Below are 17,064 nucleotides of genomic sequence, written 5' to 3' on the forward strand. Positions count from 1 at the left end.
TATCCACACTTCACAGCTACCTCTCTCCTTCTCAGCAGCCCAGGGCAAGCACGAGTCAAATGACAAGGACGAGCAGGATGACTAAATATCACATGTAAAAGCAGAATTGTGAGTCCAACAAAGCTGGACAGAGAATCTCGGGCAGAAAAGCTCTGAACGTATCATCCCCTGAGACATCAAGTCCCCTAGCAGGTCTTTCTTACTGCAGGTCTCCACGCGCCAGGCATGAGCTCAGAGGAGCACGGACGAAGCTTCCCCCGTCTCCGGCATCCGTGTCTCATGGAGCAGGAAGGAGGCTGCAAATAATGCAGCAAACACATGAGAAAGACACAGCAGCTATGGAGAAGAAGCCATATGTGTGCGGTCCCAACTACATAGCTGACTTCTGATAAGCCTGAACTCAAACGCACAGACCAAAATCAACAAGAGAAGATGCGTTTGGGCCAGTCTCATGAGCGGTATCCCTCCCTCGCTGCCTTTGCCCACACAAGAATCTCCGAGCCATGGTTTACTTTGCAATGACTCAATGCCCTGTGAAACACCGCTCCCAAAGCCTCCCCGCGGCTTCAACAAGGGCGGCTGGCAAATACTGCCCCAAGGGTAATGTGGGGAATTGTGCAGCAAAGCTCAGCTCCTGGGAGCCCTCCAAGGCCCTGGAGCACCCCGGGCAGCTCCAAATCGCTCGGACCCACAGAGCAAATCACACGCTTAGCAACTAGTACCGCTCTTACTCAATATGGACATATGTATTGGTATATGCACACAGACACATACACAGAAAGCGGCCTTGATTTCTGCAGATCTCCATCTCTTCCCAGTTGATAGCCTTAAATGTGCTAGGAAGAGCCTGACCTGCACCCCAAAAAGCAAGGGAGTACATTAAAGCCACAAGATGAAGGCACATTGGTGGCTTTTCTTTGCCTTTCCAGTCATGAACAGCCTCGCTTCCTCTCAAAACCGAGACCTTGAGGAGCACCTTGTCCTAGGCAGCGGTTTTGGTGCTACCTCAGGGGGAAACAGTTCAGGAAGTCGAGAGCAGAAAATGGCGATACAGGGCAAGACTCGCAGCAGCTCCCCGAGACTCCGGGACCCTCCGCAGCACCGGGGAAGGGAGCACTGGCCCCGGCGGGGCCGCGACACCGGCCCCCACCACCCGCCGCTGTGGAGCCGCCCGCCTCAGCCCGCCCTTTTATACCGCCCCGCCCGCCCCGCCCCTCGCCCCGTCACGTGGGGCCCACGCGTCACCGCCGCGTGCGACAACATGGCGGCCGCGGCGGCGGGGGTGGCGCCCGTGCGCGCCCGGTGAGTGCGGCCGCCCCCACCCCCCGCCCCCGCCGCCGGGTGCCCGATCCCTCCTGTCACCCGCCGGGGGGAGCCCCGGCCCTCCCGTGTCCCCTCCCGCGCTGGGTGCCTGGATCCTCCCGTGTCCCCTCCCGTGCTGGGTGCCTGGATCCTTCCGTGTCCCCTCCTGTGCTGGGTGCCCGATCCGTGTCCGGTCCGCGGGTGGCAGAACTCGGGTGACCTCCCCGGTGGATACCCGACCCCTCCAGTCCCCCCAGACCAGTCCGGTGCTCCTGGGGGTGCTGCAGCCTCCGCGTTTACGGCCCGTTGCCTCTTACCCCCATCTCCTCCCGCTGTGACCCCCAAAGAGGAGGGACCCCCGGGCCCCCTTCTCGCTGACACAGGCAGCGGCCTCTCCCGCTCCGCAGGTTCCTCACTTCCAAGGACCAGTTCCATGAGTACCTGAGGGCGCAGGGGGCACCCGGGAGCGAGGAAGCCCGTCAGGAGGATGAGGAAGAGGAGCTGGCGAGCAGCGACCGGACGGAGCCTCCGGCAAAGCGCGCGAGGTCGGACGAGCCCCTTGCAGAAGGAGAAAGCCAAGAGGATGCTGAAGAGGCTGGGAGAGGGGAGAAGGAGCCCGGGGAACGGAAAAGAGCCCGCGGGCAGAATAAGAGCAGGCCGTGTATGAAACCAAATCACTATGAGAAGAGCAGGCTGTGCCCGTCGGTGACGCAGGTAGAGCAGCCCTGCCCGGCCGGGCTCCGTCTCACAGGGATTCAGGGCTCCCGTGGAGCTTCCCTGCTGGTTGGGAAGCATTTTTGAAGTCAGAAAACACATCCCAGGGGGTGCGTAGAGATGGAGCTGGGTCGTTGCGAGCTCCTAGCAGATTGGCGTGGAGCAGGCAAATAAAATACTGGTTTCTCTGAAACTCTAGAGTTAAAATATCCCCCCAAGTGACTAAGTAACTGTCCCTCCACGGCACGTCCCAGTGATCTGCTTCCTCGTGGCAGTTAACGGTAGCGTTTCCAGTGTTGCCAGCCATGGGAGGGGAGGCCGGCAGCATCCAGGCAGTGATGGGTGTTCGGGGTGGCTGCTCTGACCCCTTTTTGGGAGAGGATGGCTCTGGGCTCATGCTTGGGTTGTGTTAAACCTCGGTGGACTGAGCAAGCAGAGAGCAGAGGTTTTAACCGCTTCTTCTTCTGTGTTTTAAGGGATGTGCAGAGAAGTGCTACTTCGGCGCGCGGTGCCGCTTCCTTCATGACATCAATGAATACATGGCTGTGAAACCAGCCGACCTGGGGCAAAACTGTGTGCTCTTCGCGACCTTCGGCAAGTGCATTTACGGTGTGACCTGCCGCTTTGCCCAGGCCCATCTCGGCGATGGCTACCAGAACATCATCAACATGGAGCTGGCCAAGCAGTGGGAAGGGAAGTCGCTGGTGAGGAACAACCTCCCCAAGGACCTCCAGCACCGGCTGCGCAAGAAGAAGTTCAGCTTTGAGAAGGCTGACGAGTACCTGCGTCGTCTGGGCAAGCCTCAGGACAAGGTAGGGAAGGGAAACAAAACCTCAGGGAACTCCACGGAGGCGCAAGAGGTGTCCAACTGCACAGCACCTGAGGAGAGTCCCAGAGATGCCCCAGAACGTTCTGTGCTACCAGAGGAGGGAGAAGATCCCAAAGCAGCTGCCTTGGAGAGTCCCTGCACCATGGATGCCTTGGAGAGTTCCCCCATCAAAACGATGGGCCCTGTGACAGATGAAGACATTATAAAGCTACGGCCGTGTGAGAAGAAGAAGGTGAGTGGGGAGAGGTTCTGGCGAGGGCTGCCCTCTCTCAGGTGGTTGAAATTGTACTTGGAAAGACAGAAGAGATGTTTTAGCTGGGTGAGAGGTAGCAGAGGACAGGACTGTCTTGGGACAACATTACTGTCATGAAAGGATGCGGGAGCATGAGGCTTGGAACTTGGTGTTAACTTTGGAGGAGTGAGGACCAGGAGAAGCTGGCAGTGCCTTGCACGTGAAGGAGAGCAGAGGCTGAGCCCTCAGTGAGGGTGGAAATGATCTGCTAGGAGAACTAACTTGGGCCTGGTTGGTTTGTGTGTGCTGCGTGGTGCTGTCGTGGAGGGAGAGACAGTATTGCCTCCTTCCTCTGCTCCTCACCACCTCTGTCATTGCATCCATCAGCTAGTCTTGCATCCCTCTATTTCTGAAACTCCTTCGAGTTTCCTCCAAGCTGAGCAGTGAAAATGTATTGAGCAGTTTAAGTTTCTCCTTCTTCTATGCAAACAATACCCAGCCAGGGAATATTTGAGCTTCCCACTGAGCTTCAGCCTGGGCTGGTGATGAAAATTGCTAACTGGAATCTCTTCCTCCTGTTTGGCCACTGCTTGTTCAGCTCTGCTAACATGTTTTCCCCCATCCCTGGTTGTTTTCCAGTTGGAAATCCAAGGCAAGCTCTATTTGGCTCCACTGACCACAGTAGGTAGATTATTCAGTCCTGCTTTTGCCAAAGCTTTTCATCAGCACGTTTGGAATGGAGCAAATCTCCTGACAAACCGTGCAGATCCCAAGCTGCACACACAGTCAGATACCCCTTGTGTCTTCCAGTGCGGAAACCTCCCTTTTCGAAGGATATGCAAGCGCTTTGGGGCGGACGTCACCTGTGGAGAAATGGCTGTGTGCACAAACCTCCTTCAGGGCCAGTCCTCTGAGTGGGCTCTCCTCAAACGGCATCACACGGAGGATGTTTTTGGGGTGCAGGTGAGTGCACGCAGCCAAATGATCACTCGAGTCTAATGAGGACTCCCCCTCAAGCTCATGCAAACTCTCCTTTCTGCAGCTGGAGGGAGCATTTCCAGACACAATGACCAAATGTGCAGAGCTTCTGAACCAGACAATTGAAGTGGACTTTGTAGACATCAATGTTGGGTGTCCAATTGACCTGGTCTACAAGAAGGTAAAAAGATGTTCTGCAGCTTCTTTCTCTCTTTCATCTCAGTGAACGTCTGTCTTTTGCATCATCCCCCACTGCCTGATTGCTCCGGCCAGTCTGATCCAGAGCTCCCTGTTTATTTATGGATGCTTCATGAGGAGGCTGGGAGCCTGTTGACACAGCAGGGAACATGTCCTTGTCACTGGTGCCCTGCTGTAGACAAAAGTTGGAAGGGGACAAGGTGCTGTTTCGAACTAGACCCTTTCTTGGCCTAGGAGCCTTGCCCACATCCCATGAGTAAAGGGCTGCTATTGAGCAACTTTCAGGAGTCTCTTTGCTATGCAAAGAGGTATAAAGTCTTGACTGTGTCACCTCTTGTCCCACAGGGAGGGGGCTGCGCTCTGATGACTCGGTCCAACAAGTTTGAACAGATTGTCAGAGGGATGAACTCGGTGAGTCAGAGCATCCTGCCGGCAGCAGAGGAGCTGCAGGAGCAGCTCCTGCCTGAGCCCAGCCTCACTCTGCCCTCTCTGCAGGTGCTGGATGTCCCACTGACGGTGAAGATACGCACTGGGGTACAAGAAAAGATCAACGTGGCTCATAAAATAATCCCCAAGATCCGGGAGTGGGGAGCATCCATGGTCACGGTATGGGGATGCTCGATGTGACGGCAAATCGTTGCCTGCTGTCTGGGAAACTTTGCTTGTGTGTCTGCTTAGAGCACAATACAGGGCTGACCTTCTCCTTCCTCACAACTGAGGGGCTCTTTCAAGCACCTGTGACCAGTGCAGGGCCCCTTTTAGTAATTCCTGCTACTAACAGAAGAAACACAGATGCTTTTGTATTTAAGGCATTGTCCAAGGTACTCCCAAGCTTTATATTCGTTACAAAAGGGGGTGATTCCTGCAGTGCTTTTTAATAGTGAAATTTCTTTCGTGTTTCCATTCCACCTGGCTTTCTCCAGAGCATTTGTGTCGAGGGTCTCACTGCCACTTTCTTCTCCCAGCTTCACGGCCGATCGAGGGAGCAGCGGTACACAAAGGTTGCCGACTGGGACTACATAGCAGAATGTGCTAAAATAGCAAGCCCCATGCCTCTCTTTGGTAGGCCTTTCTCTTATTTTATCATGACTGAAATCACATTTTAGCAGACCAAAAGCGCTGCCTGTTTAGTTAAAACTATTAGAGAAGTCAGGCTTTTATGTATATGGGAAAGGCTGGAGCATCAGTACTGCTGGTGACGACACCATGGAGCGTGGCCGGAGCCTGGAGATGGCCCAGTTGTCCCAACAGTGACTGCCTGCTTGGCTCTAAACACCACTCTGCCTCCAGCAGAGCCACTTTGGAGCCAGCTCATTTGGGCCAGGACTTTCACTGGGGCAAAAGAGCGGTGAGGGGGAACCTGCTCCCCTGCCCAGCGCACGTGCCAGGGCTGGGCCAGCAGCTTTCTGGTGCGAAGCCCTTCGGGGCTCTGCCCCATGAGCTGGGCACTGCACAGCAGCTCTTGTGCAGCCCCATTCTGTCCACATGCTTGGACTTCCATGGCCAGCTATAACAAACACCAAGCATCTCATTTACAGTGTTTCTTTTCCTCCTTTGGGCTCCATAGTATGGACAGTCCCAGCTAAATCTTGAGGTCAGTAGTTGAGATCAGGGCAAAGAGAAGGGAGAGTTCTTCCTTTCCTTGTAAGGGGAATATTAATCAGAAATAGCTTTCAGAGTTTCTAAATACGAATCACACAGCCTGTTTGCACAATCTAAGGCTCTACAGCCGGTCAAAATTTTATCCCATGCCTGGATTCACTCATTTTGACTTGCCCTGGTGCATCACTTTGACCTCTGGCTTCTCCCTCCTTTCTAACACAGGAAACGGTGATATTTTATCCTATGAAGATGCTAATCGAGCCATGCAGACGGGTGTTTCAGGAATTATGATTGCAAGGCAAGTGACTGGATTTCCCTGCTCACTTCTATTTCTCCGGGCTCTATTGATGCACAAGTAAATAATTTTTTAAAAGCCTAAACAAACTCAAAACACAGGAAGAGTTTCCTGTTGGAAACTGTTCTTTGGAACTCGGTGAAGTCAGTTTGTATTTGTGGGAACTTACAGTAGTTCCCTATTGAAACTGAAAGCTTCTAAAGTGCCACTGACTTGCAAAGAAGGGCTGGAAAGTCTTTTAAATTAGTTGGCATCATCAGAAATAGACAGTTATGTAAATAACAATGCCCGTTTTGTTTACCTACAGAGGGGCACTCATCAAACCATGGATTTTCACTGAAATTAAGGAACAGAGACACTGGGATATTTCCTCCAGTGAGAGATTTGATATCCTTAAAGACTTTACCAACTACGGTCTTGAACACTGGGGATCTGATACTCAGGGAGTCGAGAAAACCAGGAAGTTCCTGCTGGAATGGCTTTCCTTTCTGTGCAGGTAATTCTCCTTAACTGTTGGGATCATTTTCATAGAAGGGCTGTACAGTTTGAGCAATAGCACACGGTGTCATTAGCATTTATATTTGCATTGTAGGTATATTCCAGTTGGCTTATTAGAACATCTACCTCAGAAAATCAATGAGCGACCACCTTACTACATGGGGAGAGACTATCTGGAGACATTAATGGCAAGCCAAAACGTGGATGATTGGATTAAAATAAGGTAACAAATTCTTTTAGGTTTCCAGTAAAGGAAATTACAGAGCCTCACAAAGCCACTGTGCCTGCACGGACAGTGACTGGGGTGATTTCAGCTTCCCACAAATTTAAGAGCTTTTCAGAAACCTTCAGGAAGGGTTAACTAGTGCTTCACTTCAACAAGGTTTTTAACAGAGCCTGGGATCTCTCTCGTCCCCGTTATCTGCCTCAGCCGGTCATCAAGTACCCAGCACAAATCTAAAGCAGTGACCTCTCTCATGACACCGTCCGTCCAGGGACAGTCACAGGAACCAACGAAGGAGAGCGCAGCCGTGAGACCTCCGGGGCTTTTAGAGCACTGCAGCCATTCGTGCTCCAGACAGACCTTGCTCTGCTGGGTCCACACGGATGCCGAGCAGGAAGGTTGTCCCCATCCCCAAGGCCTTTCAGTTGACTTGTGGAATTAGGAAAATGAGGCATTTTCCTCTTTTTTTTCATAATGTGATTTCTGAGTTGATGCGACAGAGTACAGGAAACTGCTTTTCCCCACCTCTGTGAGTCCTCTGACAGTGGCTGGGAAACAACTGCAAACCCAGAGCCAGCTGAAATGAGAGTTGGAGCAGCACAGCCAGCTATTTCCCATCTCATGGAAACAGAGATTAGCAAAAATAGACCACAGCTACAACCTTCTCTGGTTTTGCTAATCCTCATCCGTTTTGTTAGTAATGGGAACAGCTGCCTAAAACCAACTTACAAATACACAGAGTTTCGGTCAGGATTTTTAAAATGCCTTTTTTTTTCAAGCAGAACCTGCTGGCTTTTGGGTCCACCAAGCTTTGTAACCTGTACTGTTTGCAACAGTGGGTAGCACACACTTGTAAGAAAAAGATTATAAGTCACTTTAGGTTTATTCATGAAAGCTTATTTTAAAGGGACAGTAACCAGAATGGGGGTTCTCTGAGCACTGACTGTTCTGCTTTTGAGCCATAGATTCACAAACTCTTGCTATGCAATTATACGCCCTGAGGGGATAGTCTGTGCTGAAATGTCTTACGGAAAGTTTTAGTGATGCTATATGGAACCAGCATCCAGGAAATACATTAAGCCTCCTTGACTATAAAGAAAGTTCATCTGCACTGAAAACACAATATGGGTTCCAAAGTGTGAAATAGTTGAAGTCTTAAGCTCGGATAAATCTGATTGCAATAGAACTGGCTGACATAATTTTAGGATCTGACCTTCATGTTTTTGGCACTCGCAGGGTTTTGGCTCTGCATCGGCACAGCGAGAGGTGGGGAGGAGCTTTCCAAAGGCTGGTGATGATTTTAGGCACATTGTTCCCAGCAGTGAAACTGCTCTTCAAGTCACCAACCCTAGAAACCCACCTCGGCAGTGACTCTGGGTGACACCCCATACCCCGAGGACAGGGAGCGCCTGTCCCTGGAGGCTCCATCCCTCCAGTGGCACCTTTGGAGGTGGTTGTGTGCAGCAGCCTCTCTCCCACATTTTCAGCGAGACAGAAACTTGGTCTGATACTTCTGACTACACTTATTGCTGGGTGGACCAGGGACTTTGTGACAACCGGGTATTGGTGGCCCTGCTGTTTGTGGTGAACTGAACAAATCTCTTTTGTTGCAGTGAGATGCTGCTGGGACCTGTACCTACCAACTTCACCTTCCTGCCCAAGCACAAGGCCAACTCCTACAGATAGGACCGACGGGACCCTTCTTAGAGCATCCTGCTGGGAAGAGGCTTTTTGGGATGTGTGTTGAGGAGTGGGCTGCTCAGCCGCATTTGGGAATGAAATAAATTTCTATGTTTTTAGGAGCGTGGTTGCTTTCAGGCCCCCCACGTGTCAGTCCCTGCACAAGTTAAGCAGCAGATGGCCTGGCTGCAAGATTGTGCAAGCGCAAGAGGTGCCTCATTAACTGAGAGCAATCTGTTTAATTAACAGGATACAGGCTGGGAGAGGTCTTTGGCCTCCAGTTCACAACTGGAGTTGTCCTGACTACCCACGCCACATGTCTTTGACGTAGCGGGAGCGAGAGGCCTCTGTTCCTACCAGGACGTCCTTGGTAGTGCCAAATCCTCTGAGTGTGAGGGGGAAGATGTACTAAATCCAATCTCTGGGGTCCTGTAGAGCACAAACAGCCCCGGCGTCCCAGAATCTGATGTTCTGCAGAATCCAGGGCCTTCCTGAGAGTGCAGAGGGCGGGTGCCCTTTCCTCCTGGATGTCACACACCTGGGGAAGCTGGGCCTCTCCGAGGGGCTGAGCCTCTTACCCTACCAACAACCTGAAACAGTTCACAGTGCTGCTTTAGCAAGGGCTGGATGAGAACCAGCTCTTGAGTGATCCTACACGACCTTTCCTTCCTCCCTTGGGGGTTCTTTTTCCTTTCTATGTCTCTATCGTGCCAGTAAAGGCAGCACGAGGGAGCTGCCAGCACAGGCACCAGTCACAGGTGCGCAGGCGACGGGGCACTAGAACCGGGTGCACGTCCACGTCTCAGCTCGGCCAAGGCGACCTCTTTGGCAGCTCCATAGGCAATGCCTCCCTCCCCAGTGCCCGGAACGTTCCCCTTGGAGCTAAAGGCAGCTGCAGAGGTGCACGGCAGCCGCGGGTGGTTTTCCAATGCTCAGGGCACAGTACCTTGAATTCACTTACGTGTGCGGGGGTTTCCCGGGGGCAAGGAGTGTTCGCGGCCTGCCTGGCCTCTGCGCTGCCCTGCCGAGAGGTTCCTGGGTCACAGGATGCGCCCGAGAAGGCCAGCAGCATCTTCCAGCACTTGTGTCCTCTCCACCAAGGAGGAGGCAGGTTCTCCAGCAGCCAGCACTGAAACTTAGAGAGGAGGAGAAACCTGCTCAGACCGGCTTGGCTGCAGAGCCGGGCACTGCTGGCTCCTTGGCCAGCCCTGGCCTCGCATCAGCCCGCGGTGGGTGGCCCCACGGCCTCCCCTCCCAGGACCATCTCCAGATCAGCCTGGCAGCAGTCAGTGCTGATTCCCCTGGGGTGGCAGAGCCCAGCTGCAAAGGAGCAGCGCGGGCTGAGACTGGGAGGCGTCATGACAGCAGTGAGCAGCTCCAAGAGGCCATGCTGGCCAGAGAGCGTCTCCGCCAGCACCTGATGCCCAAGCACCCGGCAGTGCTTTCACCCCCATGGGACCCTCCCAAGGGCTGAGACTCTCTCCAGGATCCCCTGGAGTTGAACAGGAAAGCAGGGCAAACAAGCAAAAAAGGCAAAAGGAACCCAAAAAAAAAAAAAAAAAGCCCTGTTTCTTGGCAGCCCCAAACTAGCCAACATTACAGATGCTTTTTCTTTTTTAAGCATTTTCCTCTCCCACCTTCTGCGAGCTCTGAAGGCTTTGAGAGCCGAAGTGGCAGCTCTGCCCTCCGCATCGCAGCGAGCGAAGCCCGGGGGTCGCTTCCCCGCGCGCTCGGCTCGCGGCAGGGCCTGCGCCGCGTTGGCAGGGCGAAGGCACCATCTCCCGGCGCCCGCCCGCACTGCACGGCGCCGCGGGAGCGATGGAGCTGCCGGCGAGGCCGCGGCGAGGCCGTGGGCCTGGGACAGAGCCGCTGGCGCTGGAACCTCGGCCACCGCCACGTTCCTTCCCCAAACAGAACGGGCCAGGGCCTGGCAACGCCGACGGCAGCCGGGGCGCTCCCCAGCCCCCGGCATGGCGCGGCTCCTGCCACCCGCTGCCGCCCCGCTCTGCGCGCCGCCCCGGCCCTTCGGCCTGTCCGACAGCCTCCCGTCCGCAGGTGGGAGCCGCGGCCGCCCCCTGGGCCAGCCCCGGCGCGGGGTGCAGGGACACGACGGCCCTTCTCCCGGCCGGCCGGACTGTCCTCTTGCTGTTCACTTTCTGCAGGCTCTCAACACCTCTACCCACCTCCTGGCCACGAGAAAGAGCCGCTGGCGGCGCCGCCGGCAGGTAGGGGTGAGGGTGGGCACCTGCGGCCATTCCCTGCTTGTGCGCGTGCACCTCAGAGCTCGTCCCGCAGCCACCATCACCCTCCAGTCCCCGTTGCTGAGCGTGTGGCAACTGGGGGTCCCTGGGCAAGGACCGAGCACTCGGGAGTCCCTAGGTACACGGGGTTGAGTGGGGACTTTGGATCCTCAGGGCTGCAGATGGCTCCGTGCGGCTGCTTCTTCGACCCCCGCATCTACCACATCGAATGGGCCGCCACCAACTTCCTGCAGCCGCCCGTCTACAAGCTCAGCAGCGGCGGGGCGGCCCCGCCGGGCACCTTCGTCCTGGAGGCCCAGCCCTACCTCCCTGCCGCGGGGCACCCCGAGCCCTTTGCGCCCTACTCGCAGCTCCCCGCCGGCGGCTCCCAGTACGTGGCCCCCTATGCGGTGCCGGAGGACGGGGCAGCCCCGGGCGCGCTCAGCGGGGAAGGCGCCTGCCCCACGGCCCCGCTGCTGCTGGCGCTGCCGCCGCTGGCCCTGGGCGAGCCGCCCCTGCACGGCTTCAGCCACATCGAGGGGCGCCTCAAGCCCCTGGCCGCTTCGGGGCTGCCGGCAGCACCGGCGCCTGCCGAGTTCCCCGGCTGCCACCCTGTGGTCCGCGGTCCCCCGCAAGCGCCGGGTGCCAACAGCAGCCTGGGGCCGGCAGGCCGCGGGCCACCCGCCGAGCTGCCCGAGCAGGTGCTGCTGGAGGACGCCATGAAGCTCTTCGACTGCTCGCTGGCGGGCGAGCTCGGCCGCGAGGACACGGGTGGCGGCACCCGGCGAGGCCAGCGCCCCGGCGCCGACAGCTTCTTCCTGCGCGAGGAGGCGGCGCGCGACTTCGGCTCGCTCTGGCTGCCCGAGGAGCTGCTCTCGTCTGACTACAGCGTGCCCGAGATCCTCAGCGCCGTCCTCAGCATGGATTATTTCTACGCCGTCAAGGTGGGACCCGAGGAGCCAGGCTGGGACATGGGGCTGGAGCCGCCACTGGACGCTCAAGAGAGGTGGCTGGAAACAGAAGGCAAGAGGTCGCTCCTGAGAGCAGCCCGCCTGTCCGGAGAGCCGGAATAGTCCCTGGAAAGGGAGCAGGTGGGGAGTGGTGGCGGGAAGGTGGCAGTTCCCGGGGGAGGAGGGTGTTCTTTCCCTTGCTTTTTCTATTAAAAGCTATTTGTGAAGAAACAGCCTGAGTGGCCGCATGCCTGGGGGGCCAGGAGCAGGGCTGCCACATGTGGCAGGGCAGCCAGCAGCACCCGGCCCCCGAGAACGGGGCCTGGGACCTGCCTGTGGCAGGAATCTCACTGGGAAAAAGAAGACACCAGGGGGGGAAATGCCCTGGTGCCCCCCTGTTGGAAAATGTCCTTTCCTTGGTGTTGCCTGGGGGTCTTCTCCAGACACCGGTATCTACAGGGCCTCAATCCACAGCCCTGACCCAAAGCACCAACCCAGCAAGGGCCGAGGAGCTGGGGAGGGCAGGGAGGCAGCAGAGCAGCAACTCACAGGTGCCAAGACCAGAGAGGGAGAGCTAAGCCAGGACTAAAACCAAACCAAACCAACAGAACAACTTGCTAGGGAGGAGAGAAGAGGACTTGGGCAAGGGACATGCATTTGAGGAAGGTTTCCCTGGGGCCAGCATCTGCTCCTGGAGACCTTTCGCAAAGCACCGGAGCATTGAAGAAGTGCGTGGGGGAAGGAGCTGGCACTGTGCTCCAGGGCACCCTCTAAGCAGCACTTGGAGCATCCTCGCCCTTCGGCAGAGGAGCCAGCACCAGATTCACAGGAAACATCATCAACGGGCCCTTGTTGGGCCTGGACCATGGGACCAACCATGTTGGACCATGGGACAAGGGCTGCAGCACCTCCATGTTGAGGATTACAGACTTCCCCTCCACCAAAGGGGCACATGGAAGGGCGAAGTCCCACCTGAAAGTCTCAGGGAAATAAATCCCTTATTTCCTCACCCAGCAGTGCTCCCGTAGCCATCGTTCCTCTTTCTTATTGCTCCAGCAAAATGAGTCATATCCCCCCAGGGATGGAGCCACTTGAGGGGAAAGGAACCTTCTCAGCCCACTTGCCTGGCTGCTCTCAACATCCTCAAAATCAAGGAGAAGGGGTTGAGAAAGAAAAGAAAAAAAAAAAAAAAAAGAAAAGAAAAGAATAACAAACAAACAAACAAGCCACACACACACACACCCCACAAAAAGAAACAATAAATGAAATAATCACTGCAAATGGGCCAGGAAGTGCCTGGAATACTTCGTCTGTCTTTATTGACTGCTTGGTATTGGAGCTCCACAGCTCTGTGCCAAGGCCCGCACCGCACTGCCCACCACGGCCGCGCGCCCGCAGCCCCCAGCGCGGGCGGCCCGGGCCTAGGAGGCCGCAGCGCAGACCAGGGAAGAGGAAAAGCCGTTCGGGCCTTGCTTGCAGCAGGCGCAGGCTGAGCCACGCACGTCGTCATCAGCAACCCCATCGCTGGGGAGTCATAAGGGCGATCGGACCCTTCGTTAGGGCAGTCCCGGCTAGCGAGCTCGGCCGGCTGCTCATCAGGAGCCCTCGCGGCCGGGCGGGCGCAGCGCACGGCGGCTCTGCCGCTCCCTCGGCGCCTCGCCCGGAGTGCCGGCCCTCCTGGAGCGCCCTCCCGGCCCCGAGCAGCCCCGCACGGTCGGCCGAGGGGCCACCAAGAGAGTCACTCTGCTCCACAGCGTGAGTGAAAGCAAACAAAAAGCAAACCAAAAAAAAAAAATCCCCCTCAAAAATCTCTAACTAAATAATCCCTAGTGCCCAAGGACGAGTTTCCCTCTCCCAATGCTGTTGAAGCCCTTGGTGCCATCAGGCCCATGCGGCAGGCGGATCACACCAGCTCGGAGGCTGAAGGAGTCGGGCACCTTCTTGCTCACCGGAGAATGGCAGGGCGGAGGTTTGGGGTCCAGAGGAGGGCTGGAGGCCGGGCCACATCTCCACGGGGCCCACGCACTGCCCAGGGCCAGGCTGCTCTCCCAGCCATGGTCGGCAAACCTCTGTGTCTCCGGGCTGGAGCTCAGGCCATAGGCGCCTCCGTTCCCCAGCTCGGTGGCCAGGGGAGGGAAGATTTTACTGGCCAGGAGGGAGCTGGAGTATGGGCTCAAGTAGGAGCAGGGTTTGAAGCTGGAGCTGCTGGGCCAAGTTGGAGAGGAGAAGAGCTTGTGCACGGGCAGCGGCGGGGACTCTGGCACGCCGTTCGACTCCGAAGAGCTGTAGAGCAGGGACTCGCCAAGGCCGTACGGAAACTTCTCGGGGAGCGTGACCGCCTGCTGCTTCCAGCCCAGCTTATCTGCGAGCTCCTCGTTCTCCATCGCCTCCCTCTCAGCCCTGCTTTTCTTCTTGCAGCCCTTTCCAGAGAGGTGGACCACCTTGATGCTTTCCCTCCCCAAGGAGCCCTGCATCTGGTGGTTCAGGTCTTCGAAGGCTTTCCTGGCGCTCTCCAGGCTTTCGTACTCCACCAGGGCACAGCACTTGGTCAGGAGCTCGGGGTAGCGGGCCGTGTATTTCCTCACATCCGAGGGCGGCTTCCTCCCAGGCCGCAGGATGCGGATGGAGGCGATGGCACCGAATGGGCTGAACATCCTCGTGATGGTCTCAATGAAGTTCTTCTGGAGCGGCGGCAACACACTCTGCTCATGTGGCAGGAGATCCCAGGCCAAGAGCAGCTTGCTGGGTGGGCTGCTCAGCAGCGATTCAGGAATTGGGATCCTCCGTCTCACCTTGGTCCCTTCCTCATTCACCTCCAGCAGCTCTGAGAACTGCAGGGCATAGAGCGTAAGCCGCCAGTCCCGCGTAAGGTATTTCACCTGCAAGAGAACGGTGGCCTTTACAGCCCTTTGATGCTTCCCAGACAGGGACCAGCCCAGATCTACAGTCCAGGCAGGCTGCAACCCCCTCCGACTTCAGTCACAAGGACAGGACAGTAGCAGAGGGTTGGATTCAATCCTAGTGGGAAACCAGCTCTTCACTGCTTGCCTTGGTCACCCTCCTTGGTAGGCCAGTCTTGCTTAGACCTGGAGAAATGCTGCATCTGCAGCAGGTATCAGCCCCCAGCACTGCACCTCCAGGCCTAGAGATGTTGTCTGGGTGAAGCAACAACAGCCCAAGCAGGATCTGGACCTCCCAGCAGGATACACCAGACACAGTGAGAAGTCCACCAGAAACCCCAAAGCCACCACCCACATCTAGCTCCTGCACGCTGCCTACCTTCTTGAAGGACGTCAGCAATTTGATGCTGACGAAGCCCATCTTGTTCTTCTGGACATGTTTCAAGAGGAAGGCATCTTTGGCCAGGTTTTCATCTGAGAGGTAAAATTCCACCTGGGACACTATTCTCCTGACCAGCTGCGGGTCGGGGATGGAGTAGCTGCAGTCAAACAGATCAGGCCCCAGAGAACTGGGCACATTGCAGAAGCTCCTGAGAGGAGAGCAGCAGAGATGCTGGCATAAGCTAGAAGCCGTTGGGGTGTCCACCACTGCCAGGCCCAGCCACAGTGGCCTGTGGAGATGCCAGGGGTGCTCATGCCACAGAGCAGCAACATCAGCCCATATTCTTGGGAGGTGGTGGGATCCCCAGCTCTGTGCCACAAACCCAGGCTTGCCCTGGCCAAGGGGCAGGTGTTAAGGGCTCTCATTTGGGGACACATGCAAAGGAAGTTAGGAGGAGCTCAGCTCCCCTTCCCTATAGCTCCCAGCACCACCACGCCAGCAACCACCTACCCGCTGAAGCTCTCCACGAGGTCCTCATGGCCAAACAGGGCGAGTGAGCGGCTGCGGGGCGGGAAGAGGGGCAGCTCTGGGCGGGATTTCCTCTGCGCCGGCAGCGCGGGGCTACAGCTGGGCTGGGAACCAAGCCCCAGGGCCACCACAGAGCTACGCGATGCCATGGTCCTTCATCAGGGAGGTCACACAGGAGAAGGACAGAGCTGAGACACCTCTTGGCTTCAGCCACAGCCCCTAGAGCCCAGCCCAGGGCAGGAGAGCTGGGCTGGTCACTGCCCCCTTACCTGGCAGAGGGCAGGACTGAGGACACAGCAGAAGCTCCTGCCACTACATCCTAGAGCCCCACAGGCCTCCTGCCTCCAGGCTAAAGCTCCACAAAGACAGAGGGAAAAGAAAAGAAAGAAAAAGCCCCCAGGGCTCTTAGGCTGCTGGTTTATAAGGGCAGCCCAAGCCCTGCAAGGGCCACCCCAGGAGCTTGGAGAACTGCCCTGCAGGAGCTGCCCTGCAGCCAGGTGAAATGTGTCTGTGGGTTGAGCAGCCGCAGCTGAGGCTCGTGAGCCGCAGAGCGGGGCAGGGACCACGAGCTCCAGGTCACCTTGGGCTGCGTCTTGGTTTCCTTGCCTTGGGCTGGGACAGCAGCATCAGCCAGAGGTGGAAGGAGGGTTTGGGCCTGGGTAGCATTTGCACTTGTTGGAGTGATGTACAAAGGTCCTTCTGCCTGTAGAAATCCTGGTCCCAATGAGGGGATCCAGAGGAGCGGGACGGACTGAAGCTCTTCAGAGGGGGGTAGCACTGTGGGGCAGGACCCCTACAGCCTCAGCAAGGGATGGGCCAGCAGGCTCTGCTGGGGGCTGCGTTGCTGCCCCCGTGGGGACAGGGGCTGCAGGGGCACGGGGAGGTGCTGGGATGGGGCACCGGGAGGTGCTGGGATGGGGCATGGTGGCCCCCAGATGTGGGGGCTGGTGCGGGGTGCGGAGGGCTGTGAAGCTGGCCGGGAACTGGGGCTGCCGTCCCGAGGGCTTGGCTGAGCTGGCAGCGGGAGGTGGATCCGCTACCAACCCAAACACTACAGGGCTTAACCCAAACCCCTGCGTGGAGGAATCCAGACCTTCTGCCCAGAGCTGCCCTGAGCCTTCCCACCAGCAGCCTCCCGGGCTGCTCCAGCGGGCGAAGGATCCCATTGCCCTCACCCAGCACCTCCCCAGCCCGCAGAGGCACCCAAATCCTCCCAGGGATTTGCCCAGGGATGAGGAGGGGGTGACGGAGCCAGCGATGAACCCTTTGCTCTCCTGCACAGTCTGCTGTGCTTGGGGACAGCAGGTGCTGCCCGGCATCGCTGGTACCGGGATCCCGCAGCCCTGGGAGCAAGTCGAGGACACGGGGGACACAGATAGAAGGATCATCCCAGCCCCGTGTCTCAGCGCTGGGAAGGAAGGGACACGGGCCAGGAGCAGCAGCTGCTTTACTGACACTTGGAGCGAGTGAAGCAGAAAACGGTACCACAACAATTAGTTATAATACAGGCCTG

At 57.0% G+C, this 17,064-nt stretch overlaps 3 protein-coding genes across 3 annotated transcripts; 2 read left to right on the top strand and 1 right to left on the bottom strand.

Moving 5' to 3' along the window:
• Positions 1-1,261: 1,261 nt before the first annotated feature.
• DUS3L (dihydrouridine synthase 3 like) lies at positions 1,262-8,584 on the top strand. The gene is made up of 13 exons (XM_088526819.1): positions 1,262-1,302; positions 1,710-2,016; positions 2,493-3,077; positions 3,717-3,758; positions 3,888-4,040; positions 4,120-4,236; positions 4,599-4,664; positions 4,749-4,859; positions 5,219-5,315; positions 6,078-6,153; positions 6,458-6,646; positions 6,743-6,871; positions 8,485-8,584. Exons 1-13 carry the CDS (start codon positions 1,262-1,264, stop codon positions 8,555-8,557), a joined length of 1,986 nt encoding a protein of 661 aa, XP_088382945.1. The 3' UTR covers positions 8,558-8,584.
• Positions 8,585-10,521: 1,937 nt separating this feature from the next.
• On the top strand, positions 10,522-11,864 carry PRR22 (proline rich 22). Its single transcript, XM_088526820.1, has 3 exons — positions 10,522-10,606; positions 10,714-10,776; positions 10,966-11,864. Exons 1-3 carry the CDS (start codon positions 10,522-10,524, stop codon positions 11,862-11,864), a joined length of 1,047 nt encoding a protein of 348 aa, XP_088382946.1.
• Positions 11,865-13,567: 1,703 nt separating this feature from the next.
• Positions 13,568-15,774, bottom strand: LOC104572964 (la-related protein 6). The gene is made up of 3 exons (XM_010220134.2): positions 15,534-15,774; positions 15,021-15,231; positions 13,568-14,620 (listed from the first exon to the last, which is right to left on the bottom strand). The coding sequence occupies exons 1-3, from the start codon at positions 15,698-15,700 to the stop codon at positions 13,568-13,570; spliced, it is 1,431 nt and encodes a 476-aa protein (XP_010218436.2). The 5' UTR covers positions 15,701-15,774.
• Between the last annotated feature and the right edge of the window lie 1,290 nt (positions 15,775-17,064).

This window comes from Tinamus guttatus, unplaced genomic scaffold, assembly GCF_059628265.1.
Source record: "Tinamus guttatus ecotype Peru unplaced genomic scaffold, ASM5962826v1 Tinamus_guttatus_pri_ptg000254l, whole genome shotgun sequence".
NCBI lineage: Eukaryota > Metazoa > Chordata > Aves > Tinamiformes > Tinamidae > Tinamus > Tinamus guttatus.

Excerpts from the sequence above, each read along its gene's own strand:
- DUS3L (XM_088526819.1), top strand. The coding sequence starts at position 1,262 with ATGGCGGCCGCGGCGGCGGGGGTGGCGCCCGTGCGCGCCCG. Across the intron at positions 3,078-3,716 it reads GGCCGTGTGAGAAGAAGAAG|TTGGAAATCCAAGGCAAGCT; the intron begins GTGAGTGGGGAG and ends GTTGTTTTCCAG. Across the intron at positions 6,154-6,457 it reads TCAGGAATTATGATTGCAAG|AGGGGCACTCATCAAACCAT; the intron begins GCAAGTGACTGG and ends GTTTACCTACAG.
- PRR22 (XM_088526820.1), top strand. The coding sequence starts at position 10,522 with ATGGCGCGGCTCCTGCCACCCGCTGCCGCCCCGCTCTGCGCGCCGCCC. Across the intron at positions 10,607-10,713 it reads CGACAGCCTCCCGTCCGCAG|GCTCTCAACACCTCTACCCA; the intron begins GTGGGAGCCGCG and ends CACTTTCTGCAG. Across the intron at positions 10,777-10,965 it reads GCTGGCGGCGCCGCCGGCAG|GGCTGCAGATGGCTCCGTGC; the intron begins GTAGGGGTGAGG and ends TTGGATCCTCAG.
- LOC104572964 (XM_010220134.2), bottom strand. The coding sequence starts at position 15,700 with ATGGCATCGCGTAGCTCTGTGGTGGCCCTGGGGCTTGGTTCCCAGCCC. Across the intron at positions 15,232-15,533 it reads CTCGTGGAGAGCTTCAGCGG|GAGCTTCTGCAATGTGCCCA; the intron begins GTAGGTGGTTGC and ends CTCTCCTCTCAG. Across the intron at positions 14,621-15,020 it reads TGCTGACGTCCTTCAAGAAG|GTGAAATACCTTACGCGGGA; the intron begins GTAGGCAGCGTG and ends GTTCTCTTGCAG.